The sequence below is a fragment of the Microtus ochrogaster genome, chromosome 21 (assembly GCF_000317375.1).
Source record: "Microtus ochrogaster isolate Prairie Vole_2 chromosome 21, MicOch1.0, whole genome shotgun sequence".
NCBI lineage: Eukaryota > Metazoa > Chordata > Mammalia > Rodentia > Cricetidae > Microtus > Microtus ochrogaster.
Genome location: NC_022022.1, coordinates 47,461,444 through 47,476,470, shown reverse-complemented (window position 1 = coordinate 47,476,470; position 15,027 = coordinate 47,461,444). Strand labels below are relative to the sequence as shown.

General features: G+C 36.4%; 2 protein-coding genes across 17 annotated transcripts in view; one reads left to right on the top strand and one right to left on the bottom strand.

The window, feature by feature from the left end:
* The window catches only part of Fubp1 (far upstream element binding protein 1), a 30,101-nt gene extending 16,924 nt beyond the window's left edge, over positions 1 to 13,177 (top strand). For 3 of the 11 annotated variants that reach the window (XM_013350081.2, XM_005357482.2, XM_013350083.2), the window contains 4 exons: positions 1,861 to 1,989; positions 3,671 to 3,745; positions 8,101 to 8,246; positions 8,498 to 9,010. In XM_013350081.2, the coding sequence (XP_013205535.1) occupies positions 1,861 to 1,989; positions 3,671 to 3,745; positions 8,101 to 8,246; positions 8,498 to 8,539 (392 nt within the window). In that variant the 3' untranslated portion in view covers positions 8,540 to 9,010. Of the gene's footprint in view, positions 1 to 1,860; positions 1,999 to 3,670; positions 3,746 to 8,100; positions 8,247 to 8,497; positions 12,010 to 12,961 lie in introns of those variants that run through there. The other 8 variants (XM_013350079.2, XM_005357481.2, XM_026783880.1 and 5 more) reach the window with 6 other exon arrangements.
* A 472-nt stretch (positions 13,178 to 13,649) lies between these two features.
* Positions 13,650 to 15,027, bottom strand: part of Nexn (nexilin F-actin binding protein) — a 30,148-nt gene continuing 28,770 nt past the window's right edge. For all 6 annotated transcript variants that reach the window (XM_026784196.1, XM_026784197.1, XM_013350107.2 and 3 more), the window contains 2 exons: positions 14,628 to 14,985; positions 13,650 to 14,548 (listed from right to left, as the gene is read on the bottom strand). In XM_026784196.1, coding sequence (XP_026639997.1) covers positions 14,535 to 14,548; positions 14,628 to 14,985 — 372 coding nt within the window. In that variant the 3' untranslated portion in view covers positions 13,650 to 14,534. The remainder of the gene's footprint in view (positions 14,549 to 14,627; positions 14,986 to 15,027) is intronic.

Genomic DNA, 15,027 nt, shown 5'->3' with positions numbered 1-15,027 from the left:
GTATATAATAAATAAATAAATATTTAAAAAAAAAAGAAACAACTTGAGAGCTGGAGTGATGATGGCTCAGCAGTTACTCTGTCTGCTCTTCCTTCCAGAGGTCATGGAGTTCAGTTTCCAGAAACCACATGGTGGTTCAAAACCATCTGAAATGGGATCTGGCGCCCTTTTCTGGCCTGGAGGCACACATACAAATAATTCTCTAAACATAGTAAAAAAAAAATTTTTTTTTAAATGAAAGAAACTGCTTGAGCCAGGTGATGATGGCACATGTCTTTAGTCCCAGGAGGCAGAGGCAGGCAGATCTCATGAGTTTGAAGACAGCCAGGGCTACACAAGAAAACTCTGTTTCAAAAAAGAAGAAGAAACACAACTTGGATTATGGCATCTGAGTGTGAGAGATGTGCTAATAAGCCTTTTAAGGTACATTCCCAGTGTAAACAGACTTTTAGGGTGTGGAAGAAGCATCAAGTACGATTGCCTTAAAAATTAGGAGTTTCCTTCATTCTAACAAGCATTTAGGAGTGGCATGATTAAATGAAAGACTTTATATGAGTAACTTACATTGCGTAGGACTGCACTAGGAGTGGTGTTTGGGATAGCTACTGTGGTGGTTAAGAAATTCTATAAAGGCTCAGTGGTTAAAAGCACTAGCCACTTTTCAAGAGAACCTGGGTTTGATTCTCAGCACTCACATGGTGCCTCATAGCCACCTGTTTAGGCTTAAAATCAGATAGGTTAGCTATATTTCTATAACTGGTTGATTTGAATTTTTACCCAAGACTGTTTTCTTCATCTTAAGTGGATAATTGGACTGATACTGTGTTAAAGAATAGTGATTCTCAGTACATTCTAGTTACAAGGAAAACACTTATTTAGGTAAAGAAAGCTTGGTGCAGGGGATGGTAATCATAATCAGAGGCCGTGGTGACTGGTGACAAGTCCAGCGTTTTTTTCGACTTTGAGTGTTGGGAAGTCCCAAAAGAGAGAAATGGGGCTGATGGAAAGGACAAGCATGAAGACCCAAGGTCCATCCTTGCCACCTGAAGTGACTGCAGTGCTGAGGAGGAGCCCTGACCTTTCCTCAGCCATAACTCCTTTTCCAAGAGACTCCTCACTCACCTGCACATTTGTGTAGATGCACACATAATACATAATTAGAAGTAAAATAACTTCAGTTTGAGAACGTCCAAAGTCAGTCATTGCCCTCTATGCACATGTGCACACAGGAGCAAACATGCTTCCACACACACCTATACAAAAGGATAAGCCAGGAGGTTGAATCATGAAAGACATTAACAGTGGAGGCCATACACATGTAATTCCAGCACTGGAGAAGTAGAGGCATTGGGCACCTGCCTGAGTCACATGGGACATTTTTTCAGAAATGTTTTTGTGGGTAATATTAAGTGATGTGCTATGCTTGGGATATCCTAATGGTTGTAGAAAAATTACAGAATAATTTCAAGGTTTTGACAATGGTGAAATACAGACTATTGTACAAATTAGCTCGTAGATGTCTTCTCTACAGAACTGTTGCTGAACTTATTTTGGGCGCCGGGGGTGGGGGGGAGCAAAGATAAAGGATTACGCCTAGGCAAACCATTTGAAGCCAAAAGGTCTATCCTTCATATCCTGGTTCCATCATTCACTAGTTTTGTAACCTAGGAAATTACTTTACCTGAGGCCCAAGTTTCTGAACTAAAAGTTAAGTGTTAACAATTATACTAAAAAAAAAAAATTGAAAGTTTTATTTGCTGTTGTCAATTTTTCAGTTTGTCAGGAATCCCCAGAAAGATAAACATTAATTGTGGAGTTTACATATAAACCTTGAAATTTTTCTTTCTGTTTAAATTCTAGCTAAGGCAGGAACAGATCCAAATTCAGCAGCTTGGGCTGCTTATTATGCCCACTATTACCAACAGCAGGCACAGCCCCCGCCTGCAGCTCCTGCAGGTGCACCAACTACAACCCAAACGAACGGTCAAGGTAACTACGGTAATTAAAAATTTTATTTTCTATTTTAAAGCCAAAGCTTGTGTTTCGATTTTATATATGTTTACTAGTGTGTCATACCAAAACTTCCTTTATTTTACTTTCAATCCTGGGAATTGAACCCTGGACCTTGTGCATACTGTGCTAATACCATCACTAGGTTAGATCCCTGGGCCTAAGATTTTGAAGAGTCATTGTGACTGTGGGTAAGCATACTAAATCACTTTGAAGTAGTAATAAACTTTAGTCTTTGTTCTGTTCCCCTTTTACTCCATTACCCGGATATAGATGTCTGTTAATTATGAAAAGCACTACTGAAAGCTGTACCTGGAGACATGAAGTCATATTATCCTTATACATACTTTTGTACTCATTCCAAAATGAATAACCGTCGTGGTCTTTTAGAGTCCGTACTCAGCATTGATATGCCACTGCTGTGCCCAGCCCTTGCTTAGATTCGCCAGTTGTCCCAGTGTTTCTATCGAGATAATCTAGTATCATACAACATATTTATTAGGTCTGTTGTGTCTAATCAGGCTGGAGCAGTTTCTTGGTCTTTCCTTTTATGTCTCTAAGAAGAGTATAACCCAATTGTTAGGTAGCTGTCAGCTTAAGTCCCTTGGAGTACTAACCTTGATCTGCCATGTTTTTGTATTATGGTACCACCATTTACTATAAGAAATTACTTAGTATTTTTTGGTACATTTTACTAGAATTATATCACTAGTTGGTTCATCACACTTCTCCCTCAGCCTTAGTCCCTATTAGTAGTCTGCCTTAGTAAACTACTGTTACTATAACTGTTAACTGTTGGTTGCTATCATTGTATACTGCTATTTTATTGCAAGGAATAGCTTTCCTTTTATTTTAACTGCTTTCATTATATTGTCCTAGATTTGGGTGGTTGGGATTATCTTCAAGGTGGCTCTGGTGTCCTTCTGACATTCTTCAGGTGCTTCCTTAGTACCTAACACAGTAAGATACTTTGTCTTCTGAGCTCCAATCAATGATTCATTCTTTTTTCTTTCAAGGGTAGAATTTTGAAACCAGACCGAGTATACTCATTGATATTTAAATGTCACTGATCGTAACCCTTTCTAAAATAGAACTAGAAAGTATGTTTTGGGGCTGGCGCTTAATAGTACTTGTTCCTGCAGAAGACCCAGGTTCGATTCCCAGCACCCATGTGGTGACTCACACTGTAACTACTTTCAAGGGATCCAGTGCCCTCTTCAGACCTTTGAGAGAACCAGACACCTTCAGTGCGCAAAAAAGCATGTGTGGGCAAAACAATCATACAGAAATAAAATGATCTAGAAAAGTTTTTTAAATATGTTTGTATATATGCAAGCTAATACATACCTAATAAAAATAGCATGATTATCTGCTTATTTTTTAAAACATTGACATTCTAAATTGTTATCAGCTTTTTAACTTTTGTACTTAAAAATGGCCAGAAACCTCATGTCCTATGTTTCTTTCATGTGCATTTTCTAGTAGCCCTTGTTAGCAGTTTCTCTGCATCCTTTCGTGCCTACTGTCGTGTGTCCCCCACTAGTGTACTTACAGCTCCAGGATAGATAGTGTGAACTCCACGTTCATGGTGCAGAGTCGCCTTTGAAACTTAAATCTTGTTTGTTGTTTTGTTTTATTTGTTGTTTTGTTTTTTAACAAGGAGATCAGCAGAATCCAGCTCCAGCTGGACAGGTTGATTATACAAAGGCTTGGGAAGAGTACTACAAGAAAATGGGTATGCTGTATATTTAATTTCATTAATTAAATCAAAGAACTTAGTAAATATGTATTAAAATGCTGGGTTTTACTTAGAAATTTGTTTTTAATATTTTAGATAAATGATCCATATTTTTATAATGTTGAAATTAAGAATATCAAGGGTGTCATTCTAAAATCATTGAACTTGCAGCATATAAAGAACATTCTGAGAAATTCTTAAATTTGTGCTTATGTAGCAAGAAAATGTATTTGTCAGCAAGCTAGTAATTAAAAGAAATTTCCGTACTAGAAAGTAATACATAGCTTTAATTATTGCTATACTTTTGTGTGATGTTCTAACTAGAATAAGGTTAAATTTTAGAGCCCCAAGCAAAGCGATTGTGTCATCTTCAATATTGCTGTCAAATAAGCAGGAAATTAAGACACAATGACATAGCTTTAATCTTAATTATTTACATGCATTGAAAAGGAGAAATTACGGCTTTTTAAAAAAAAAAAAAAGCTTGTGTTTGACAACTATTGAATGTATGCCTCACATAGCCATGATGGCTATGTAAAAGTACTTCCAGCCGGAGATACAGCTTTCTACAAAGCTGCTTCCAGATTAAAGAGGTTTCCTACTTGCACAGCTGTTTAGAGAAGTGATGTGCGTCATACTCCTGAGACTTCACAGATGTGCTAGCTTACTTTTTTAACCTCACTATTCTCAGGCAGGTTATGACCGTTAAGCATTTGTACTAGAAACTTTCTAACCATGAGACAGTGTTCTGTGTGATTAGCATGACTACATAATTTGTTATCTCAACTGGGGCACTTTAGAGAAAGAATTGAAATGTATTAATCATTCTGTGATAGCCAGTGGTAAAGGCATATAGCCACCCTAACTCTGCTGAAATAACGGTACTTTTTTTAAAATAAGGAATTAAGTATGAAGAGGCCAAAAAGCATTAACTCCATGTGTAATTTCACCATGTGTGTTGATTTGTTGGAGACCAAGGCCTGCTAACTGATATAGGTGATTGTGGTAGAATGAGTTATAGCGTGTTGTTTGTTTACATGATATCAAATTAGTTTTGTTTAGTTAATTGTAGCTTTTGTTAAATATAGACATTTTAACTCACTTTGATTTTAGTTTTCTGCTTTCTAGCACTTTCCAGCACACCATTCTGTGAATATCTGGGTTCAAATCCTTATTGCATCTTAAAATGCCAAACACGGCCAGTGCATGTCCTGGTAACCCCAGTTGGAGAGCTGTTTTCCAGGAACTTGCTGACCAGTGTATTTGAAATGGAAGAGAGAAGAAAATAGAGGAAAAAAAAAGTCTTGAAGGCTCTTGGTCTAGTTTAGGTAGTACCGTGTTTGGCTAGCATAGATGGGCTCTGGGTTCATCGTGTGTGTAGGTGTGTGGATTATCTCCAAAGGCATTTTTCTTACTTTCCCAAATAGGCTGACCAGGTTTCATAATTATAGTCATTGTGAACTGCTTTGAAAACACCAAAGATATTTTCTCCCTCCCTCTCTCTTTCTCTCTCTCTCGGGGTTTCAAGACAGGATTTCTCCGTATAACAACAGTTAAGGCTGTCTGGGAACTTGCCTTGTACCAGGCTGGCCTCAAACTCAAAAAGATATGTGTGCCTCTGCCTCCTCAAGTGCTGGGATTTAAGGCGTGCGCCACCACTACCTGGCAGCTCCGAAGATTCTTATAGATGAAGGAAAAGATGTTTAGAGTCATGATGAAGAGCAAAATACAGAGTGGAAGAGGGTGCAGGTTTGGGTGTTGGTTTTCTGTTTGTTTGGTTTTTTTTTTTTTTTTTTTTTTGGTTTTTGGGGACAGGGTTTCTCTGTAGCTTTTTAGAGGTTGTCCTGGAACTAGCTCTTGTAGACCAGGCTGGCCTCGAACTCACAGAGATCCACCTACCTCTGCCTCCCAAGTGCTAGGATTAAAGGCATGTGCCACCACTGCCCGGCTGAGGTTGCAGGTTTATTGCAGGTTTAATAAAAACTTCTGTAATCAATAAAGAATTAGGCATCAGATAAAGGTAAGGTAATTCCTGTTTAGAGGAGAGTAGGTGAAGTCATCTTGGGTAACAAGGAAGGCATATACTACAAATTTCTGGTATCTACATACACATACATGGCTTCCGTGCCCAAACACACATAAAACATACACAGCACAATTTTTTATAGCCCTTACGTTGTTAAGTACTAATTTGGTGCTCTGGAGGCATCTAATACCTTAAAGCCCAGAAGACATAGCTGTGGAACAAATGCAGGTCTATCAAGAGATAATTGAACACTGTGATGTGTTTAATAAAGACGACTCTCAACACTGTTGTAGAAGTGATGATGCTTTCTATTGAGCTCTGTGGAAATACTGGGTATGTCCTGCTAAGATGTAGACCAGACTCCAGTGTTAGAAAGGTAGAGACTAAAGGATGAGGACATGGGTGTGAGGTCTAGAGCGAATTAAGTCATTAGTGGTCAGTTGTTTGCAGATTTGGGGTTTTCATAGACACTGTGAGTCTGAAGAGTCCTTTACATGTCCGTCCATAAGTATCTTATGTCATTGTGCATAGCCAGATTTGCGCTCACGTACAATTTATAAAGGATTTTGTGTGATTTTTATACCCTGTTGGAGAGTTTTCTAAGTACTGTTTTGAATTGCATCTATCTCCTTATAAGGTCCAAATGTTAAAACCAAAAAGTTATTTATGGAAGCAAAAGTAGAACTAGGGAATTTTTGTAGTAATAGAAATGTTTTTACATTTCAAGCCCCCACCCAGCACATTGTAAGGTTAAGTCATAGATCTCAGTTTTTGTTCACGTGGCTGACCTTTATTCTGTGAACACGTTTTACGGTGTATGACAGGATGCTTTCTGAAACTGTAAAATATAAAAGGTGTCCTTTTTGTCTTCTCAGAGCTCCATGTTCATACATACTACAAGTGTTCTTTTTTCAGTTTTTTGCCTTGGAAATTTCAAAAGGGTGGGGAAGTTGTACATGAGTCATAGGTTTGGCCAGTGTGTTCAGCTAAATGTACTCAGTTTATATTTTATGCCTGAGCTATTAAAAAGTAAGTTGCAGGCTAGTTTATTTTAAATATATTATACTCTATGTTCCTAACTATTGTAGTAATGTCCCTACCAAGAAACTGTCTCTGCAGTTAACTTGTTTTTGTTTACAGAATCTGTCCAGTATTCCTATGATTTGATGACTGTATTTCCCATTTGATAACTCAAAATGGTCACTCTGCTCAGAAGCAACAAAACTACTCGTGGAAGCTGAGTTTCATTTGATTCATTGATCTTGTCCTTTTTATCAGTTGCCAGATTATTTTTAGCAAAACTGTACTCTGATATGAACACAGTAGGTCTTTTGTGTTATGGCATGTGTGTGTGTTTTATAAATATTTTTATAAAATATTGATTTTAAATATTTATAAATATCAGTAGTTCTCTATTGTAGTTTAAGACAAGTATAACAGATGACCAAAATGGATAAAAGAATAGTGAGCCAGGTGTGGTGGTGCGTATCATTAATCCTCAGGAGGCAGAGGCAGGTACCTCTCTGAAGATGAAGACAGCCAGGTCTACATAGCAAGAACTCTAGGCCAGCCAAACTGAATCTTGAAATCCTGTCACAATGTCAAACAAACAAACAAGACCGAACAGAACCTCCATGGTGACTGCGGCACAAACCTTTAAGTCCCAGCACTGGGAAGGCAGAGGTAGGCAAATCTCTTGAGTTCGAGGACAGCAAGGACGTGAGGAACCCTGTCTCAAATCCAGTGGGGGCTGGGGACGACAACAAAGACAAAAGTTTCTTCTTGCCTGTCAAAGATAATGTCTGAATCTTTGCCTTTGTTTAAGGCTGTGCGAGTTTTCGTTTTTGTCATTGTTGATAGCGCGATGAACTAAAAGACTAAAATCTGTGGTTAAGATGAAAAGAGCATTTTTTTTTGTTTCTTTATGCGTGCTGCACCTTTTTTTCTCATTCTCCCTCTCTCTTTAAGGCATAATAAGATAAACAGTAACTGAAGGGTCAATGAGACACATATATAATCCCAGCACTTGGGAAGTTGGCAAGAGGATTACAAGTTCTGAGCCAGCCTGTGCTGCCTAAGTGAAACCTGACTCAAGATAAACAAGAACCTCTATGCCTGTCATTATAAAGCTGTGCGAACAGTGGGTGGAAATTTGTGTTAAAATCCAGGGGGCTTTCTTTAGGTCAACAAGGGCAGACACAAGATTATTCACAGGCTTGGGAGGAATATTACAAGAAGCAAGGTATTATTTTTACTAGCCAAGATATTCTATGAGATTTTTTATTATATATGGTTGGAGCAATAAAGTTCTTCTCTTTCCCTGAAGGTCAAGCAGTTCCTGCTCCTACTGGGGCCCCACCAGGTGGGCAGCCAGATTATAGTGCAGCCTGGGCTGAATACTATAGACAACAAGCAGCATACTATGCCCAGACAAGTCCCCAAGGAATGCCGCAGCATCCTCCAGCACCTCAGGTATAATACACTTGCTTTTTTGTGTGTGTTTTTGGTTTGGTTTTGGGTTGTTTTGTTGTTTTTTTTTTTTTTCCTCCAACCATATTTTTTGCATGTTTGTGTGTTTGGGAATGTGTTTTACTTTTTGGTTGATAAAGTATAACTAGGAAATTGTGACGTGTTTGGGGATTTGGTTTTTAAATAATGCTTTCTGGCATCTGCGTGCTATTTTTATAATGCCTTTGATTTTAAAAATAATTTTCTTCCCCCAGGGATTTGCAAATCATGCAAGAAGCCACCATCATTTATATTAACCAGTTTTTCTTTCTTAAAGGATTCACTCCTGAATTAGCTCCATTTAAAGGATTTTCTTTAACTTTTTGTGTATCTCTTATGTATCTCTTCTGCACAGGGCCAATAATAAGAAGTGGACAATACAGTATTTGCTTCATTGTGTGGGGGAAAAAAACCTTTGTTAAATATATGGATGCAGACGACTTGATGAAGATCTTAATTTTGTTTTTGGTTTAAAGTAGTGTTTTCCCCCCCTTTTTTTATTTTGAAAATGTACAAAATATCTATCACTACTGATAGGAGGTTAATATTTCTGTGTAGAAATGAAAACTGGTTTGTTTTTAGTCTTTAGTGTAGATGTACACATTCCAGCAAATGTATTTGCAACTATTATGTGGTCAATGCTTTGTGATATAAATGTACTTTTTCAATGTATACTTTCACTTTTAAAATGCCTGTTTTGTGCTTTACAATAAATGATATGAAACCTCCTGTGTCGGTAAGTTGGATATGTGGGTAAAGGATTCATAATTTCTTAGCAGTGATAAATTAAGATACATATACACAACTATATATAAGCTTTCCCCATGAATTACTGAGTTTTTAAACACTGGCATGATGTTTTTCCCCTTGCAGTATAGTGGTAGATTGGAGGATCTTTTCTGTTGTATTTGGCTATTTCAGCACAAGTAATCCTGATATCTTCATTTTTTTCCTTCTATTTGATTTTAAAACTGCATGTATATACAATGATCTTTAGTATACTTCCATTGCATTAACAGTGAAATTTCCTTTTATATGTGAGCACTGTTTATATATGAGACCTGTACTGCTGCTACAACAGTTAACCTTTCTGTTTTTCACTTATTTCCAAGACTGTTTCAGCATAACTAATTTTGAACAGTTTTCAGACAGTGATTTGAGTAGTTTATAAGAAGCTTTTTGTTTTCCATGTAAAGCAACTATTTCAATGTATATAATAGTGTGTTTCTTTCTAAATTTAGGGTAGAAAAGTAAATAGTATGCAAAAATATAGCTACATTGCATCTGCCATTGAAACATCTGGGGTATGAAAACGTTCCAGCTTTTTTCATTTTGCATTATAGATAAGCCGTGTCTTGTAATTGCACAAGTCCAGTCATTGAATCAAATTAATTTTTTGTGTACTTGAATCATTTTATTTCTCTTAACATTCATACTGAAGTTCTGATATTGTTGAAAACCATTGTTTTATTCTGCATATTTGTTGGCTCTTTGCATATTAATATATTAGACTACATGCAAATACAGTCTGTCTTGCCATTGTCTGTTGAAGTGCAGGTTTGATCCAGCCAGTATAGGACTAGCTCTGTAGGGGTGAGGAGGACTGTGCTGTGTATCATCCTTGATTGTGTTCCTTCAAGGAGCATTGCACTGTAAGTACATCAGAATGACAAATTGATGAACTGCAACAGTGTCTCTTTGTCAATGTTCCACATAATGCAATTGCTATATTTTGTGTGAATATTATGTTGGAATACAGTGCTGATATCATAGGAAAACATAAACTGCCTTTTAACATAGAATAATACATAGTTCTGTATTTTTTTAAGTGAGCTTAATGGGTAAGTATTTTTGATATGCTTTAGCTAATAGCTAAAGAAGATTGATCATTATCAAAGTTGAATAGTATTATCTATCGGTGCTCCTAAAATGCCGATTTTTCAGTGTAAGATATGCATCTTTAATAGTGATATGAAAAACTTGAAATGTGTAAGACAGTGTTTTTCAGATTGCAAATTATAAGCAATGTAGCACTTAGCATCTTTTCATAAATATGTTTTATCTGTGGTGAGCACCATTTGCATATGCTTTAAAGGAAGAGGTATGAGGACAGAAATGTTGAGGTAATAGGGCAGAAAACAGTTCAGCTCATTGTGGATGTTTTGAAATGTTTTTGATTGTTTTATGTAACTTTGAGTGACTTCCCTTACCCTTATTTAGATATGGATACATAGTCTAGTTTGAAGTTTACTGGTTAAGGAGTTAACTATTAAGTGTAGGGTATTGACATGAACAGTTTTCAGTACTGCATGATGTTGTTGCATAGATGGATGACCTAGGAAAGTGGTGCATTTAGTAATTAAACTGAAGGAAATAGTTGAATTCAGTATCATTCACAAATTGGAGGCTGTTGATTTTGATTCGTTTAAAGTTTAAAATCCTTATTAATTGCAAACAGTGCAATTATTTATACTTCACAGTGCCTTCCCAGACCTTCCACCTTAGGTTCTGCTGCAAAAAGCAACAGGTAAGCACAACCTAAGGACATATATATAAATATATCAGTACATTAATGTTGTCCCTGTGAGGTTTTGTGGTTGTGTACTCAAAAGCAATCTGCTGCTTCCCCAAATGTATTTTGTTATTTATGCTACCATTCTAGTGGAAAGTCTGTTAATTTGTTGAAGCAACTGTTTATAATTTTGGGTAATGGTTTTTATTTTAATTTTTTCATTAAAATAAAATGAGTAGATTGCTGGAAAACATCCAGATCTTTTTGTACCCATTTTCCCCAAGTTATAGAAGTGTTACAGTAAGAACAGTTAAATAGTTAAGACTTAGAAAATCTTTTGGTCAGAAATTTCAACAGCCTTCACAGCCTGTTTGTATAACTGACAGGACATTTTCTTTACCCTCCAAGCCTGTGGTTTTAGTTTTGGTTTTATTTTTTTCCTCCTTTATTATTACTGCTTTAAAGTATAGTGATTCAGTAAGAACATTTTGGGTCAGTTTCCTAGACAGTTCTGTTTTCATGACTTGTATATGCTGACAAGGAAGACTAAGGAATACTGGCAGTAAGTTTTGAAAAAAGGCATGTGCATCAGTGAAATGATAACTGTGTCAAATAACTTTCATAGTCTGCATAACCAAGTTTCTGGTTTATATTTTAATAACTGACGCTGCATTTATTTTTTTTTTGCCAGTTTACAATGTTTGTGTTCTTAGGAATGATGTTTAACTAGTACATATTTTGACTTAAGATGACTGTCTTAAAACAGCACCGTATCAGTTTTGTTTTTAATTCAGTTTCTAAATGTGCTGATCCTATTAAAAACTCCTGCTTATCTTTACAACAAAGAAAAATATTCAAAAATACTGCCTTCATTTTCACACACAGTGCTGAAGATGCTGCAAGCACCAAATCATAGCTCATAATATCAGGTCCTGAGATAGTTACCCATAAAGAGGAATCCTTTGAGTGTATGCCATTGGTGAGCCGATGAGCATGGACCATAGAAGGGCTCAATGTAGAAGGTAAAATTGGCAAATCATAATTGAGAAATATGAAATGTATTCCCATACATAATATGGTATAGGGTATGATGTACCTGCTCTTAATCTTGATCACTTTTCATTTTAAAGTGCTATTCACTTAAATGTTCCATGAACTGTTAAAATTATATAGTTGTTACACACACTGTGTGTGTGAGTGCGTGTGTGTGTGTGTGGGGGGGAGAGAGAGAGAGAGAGAGAGAGAGAGAGAGAGAGAGGAGAGAGAGATAGGTTGGGTCGGTATCTCTTTAGAGCCTGTGAAGTTTTGGTTAGCTGTAGTTGGCATTTGGAAATCTGGATGAATGCTTATAGATATTGGGGATTATTTCTGTCTTGTGAGAAGTTTCGATTCATTACCATAAACCTTCACTGGTTTAAAGCATTTTAAATAGCACCAAACTTAACTTGTAAGTAAACTTGAAAGCAGAAAAGGTGCCAGTTGATTTGAATTCAGCAGATTTTTAAGGTAGAAAATTGAATGGTTTAGCTTGAAATTAAACTCATATTTAAACAAGTTTACAGATTTTTTTAATAACATACATGTTAGTGGAGTGATAACTTAGTGTTCATTGCTTTGATGTTTGTTTCAAAAATGTATACTTGTTTTTTAGTAATGAGAATCGTTTTAATATTAAAACTAGTAATTTGATACTAATTATAAAGTGTATTAAACAAATATCTTGGTAGTTAATTCATTAAAGTCAGTTTAGATAGGAATAGCAAGTGCTTCCCTAAGTTTTCATTCACTTTTGAATGCTTTGCCAATACAACCAGTTCTTCCTAAAAATGGTTAACATGTTGTATAGAATGTTGATGTAGAATTAACTGATCACTGGAGATGTCTTTCTTTTTTTGTTTTTATTTTTATTTTTTTGCAAATTCTGCCTGGCTTTAAAATGCATTTTCATAATACTTAGATAGTTTGACCGAAAATGACCCTACTTTTTGTTTGATCAGTCAGTCGAATTGAGAAATTTTTTTTAAATGATGGCTTTAAAAAAGCAAATGCCAGGGCTTTAGTTTCTTGAATGATACCCTAAAGAAACTCTTAATGTATTTGCAAGTATATATATATTTTCTTATGCATGCTCGATGCATTTTCGTCCTGAGAAAAGTGTTCTCTACAGAAACTACCCGTGTGTTAAAAGAAGATTGGCTTAAAATGGCTACTGTGATGGGAACAGTGTCTTAGGGAGATGCAGCTTGGACTGGAGGTAAATTGAATACTTTACAAACTGGTTTAGAATTTTGCTTTATTGACATTGTATGTAAAGGGCATTGGATTGTTATTTTGTATTCTTTGTTTTCTTAATTTAAAACAATAAATGTACAGTGATGACTTACCAGAGTGCTTTTTTGTCTTTTTGTGTCTTTGATATGTATACTGAGTTAAAAATTTTTCTCCTTTATTTCTGTCATTAAAAATTTACTGTGAAAAAAAATACTGGTGGTGGTTTTGCTTTTTAATGATAAGTTGTTTAAACTTTTAAAAGAGCTGATAGCCCATTGCATAGCTTTCTTTTTGGTTTTTCGAGACAGGGTTTCTCTGTGGTTTTGGAGCCTGTCCTGGAACTAGCTCTGTAGACCAGACTGGTCTCGAACTCACAGAGATCCGCCTGCCTCTGCCTCCCGAGTGCTGGGATTAAAGGCGTGCGCCACCACCGCCCGGCTTTGGTTTTTCGAGACAGGGTTTCTCCATGGTTTTGGAGCCTGTCCTGGAACTAGCTCTTGTAGACCAGGCTGGTCTCAAACTCACAGAGATCTGCCTGCCTCTGCCTCCCATTGCATAGCTTTTAAAATAAGAAAAAAAAGGCCTTTTGATGCACATGTAACTTTATTATGGTTTCATAATGTAAAATAAAATTGTTTTCCAAGAAATTGAATATAAATATAAAACAACCAAACAATAGAACATAAGTTATAATTATTTACAGACTTCTTTGTTGTTATTTAGAGACAGTCTTTCTATGTAGTCTTGACTGTCCTGGAACTCACTATGTAGACCAGACCAGGCTGACCTTGAACTCATAAAGCTAAAATTTTAAAATCACTTTTCCCTGAATCTAATCCTCTTAAATCTTGAAATCTTCAACTGTGTTTTTTTTTTTTTAAGTCACATTTTTTCCTGCATGGAATACTAATATTTTCTCATAGTATCATTTATTCATTCAGGTCACAGCATAAACTTTAGTATGGTCATTATACATTTTGAGACACACGTGTTAATATCTATCACCCTTGGAACACTGCTTAAATGTTGGTTTCTATCAAATTTGATTTAGTAGTTTAGAAAAAAAAAATTTGCTGCTTGGGTTTTTCTTTCCAGCAGTCTTCCTTTGTCAGTGTATCTTCAGAAAGACTGGCGTCTGCAGCAGACTGTCCTCTCTGGCTAACTTTAGATGTAAAAACTGCATTTATTCATGCAAACTTTAAACATAATGGCTATAAATATGGAAGATACAAAGCATTTGCTTAAGGTTCATACAGGAGTACATTTCCCTTCCCTGTCAACTACATTTTGACTGGGCATAACATGGTAACCCGATGTGCATTGGAAAAGGCATTCTTTGGATCAGCTAGTTGGAAGATGTGGGGAGAAGGTGTTAGGTCAAGTTGGTGCCACCTCTGGTCTCCTTTAGCCCCTCCACAGAGATGTAGCAAGAGAGTTGGAGAGAGAGAGTTCCAAGGAGAGAAGGAAGCCTAGTAGTCATCCACTAAAAAAAGAAAAGAGAAGAATGATATTTTTCCCATTTATTCCCTTAATAAAATAAAGGATTAAAAATCAATTCTTACTTTCAATGGTAAGGATGCAGGTACTTGCTGCAGAGCCTTTATTGTTGACTGCTTTACACATATATTCTCCTCCATCTTCCGGGAACGTTTCTGGCAAATAGAGGCAGTAAGTTTCGCCTCTTTCAATGTACTGATAGTCTTCTCCATCCTGTAGCATCTCTCCTTCAAACCACCATGTGATTTCTGGCTTGGGCTCTCCTGTCACTTTAACAGTAAATCTGACTGGCTCACTGTCAACAACTGAGGTGTTTCTTAGAGGCTTTTTGAACCATGGAGCTCCTGATCTGGTTTGCTCCTCATCTTCAGTGGTAGAACCATTAATGATGCTCCCTTCTTCTTCTTCCTCATCTTCTCGTCTCTGTATTAAAATAAGTGCATTTATTTAGTTGTCATTTGTTTT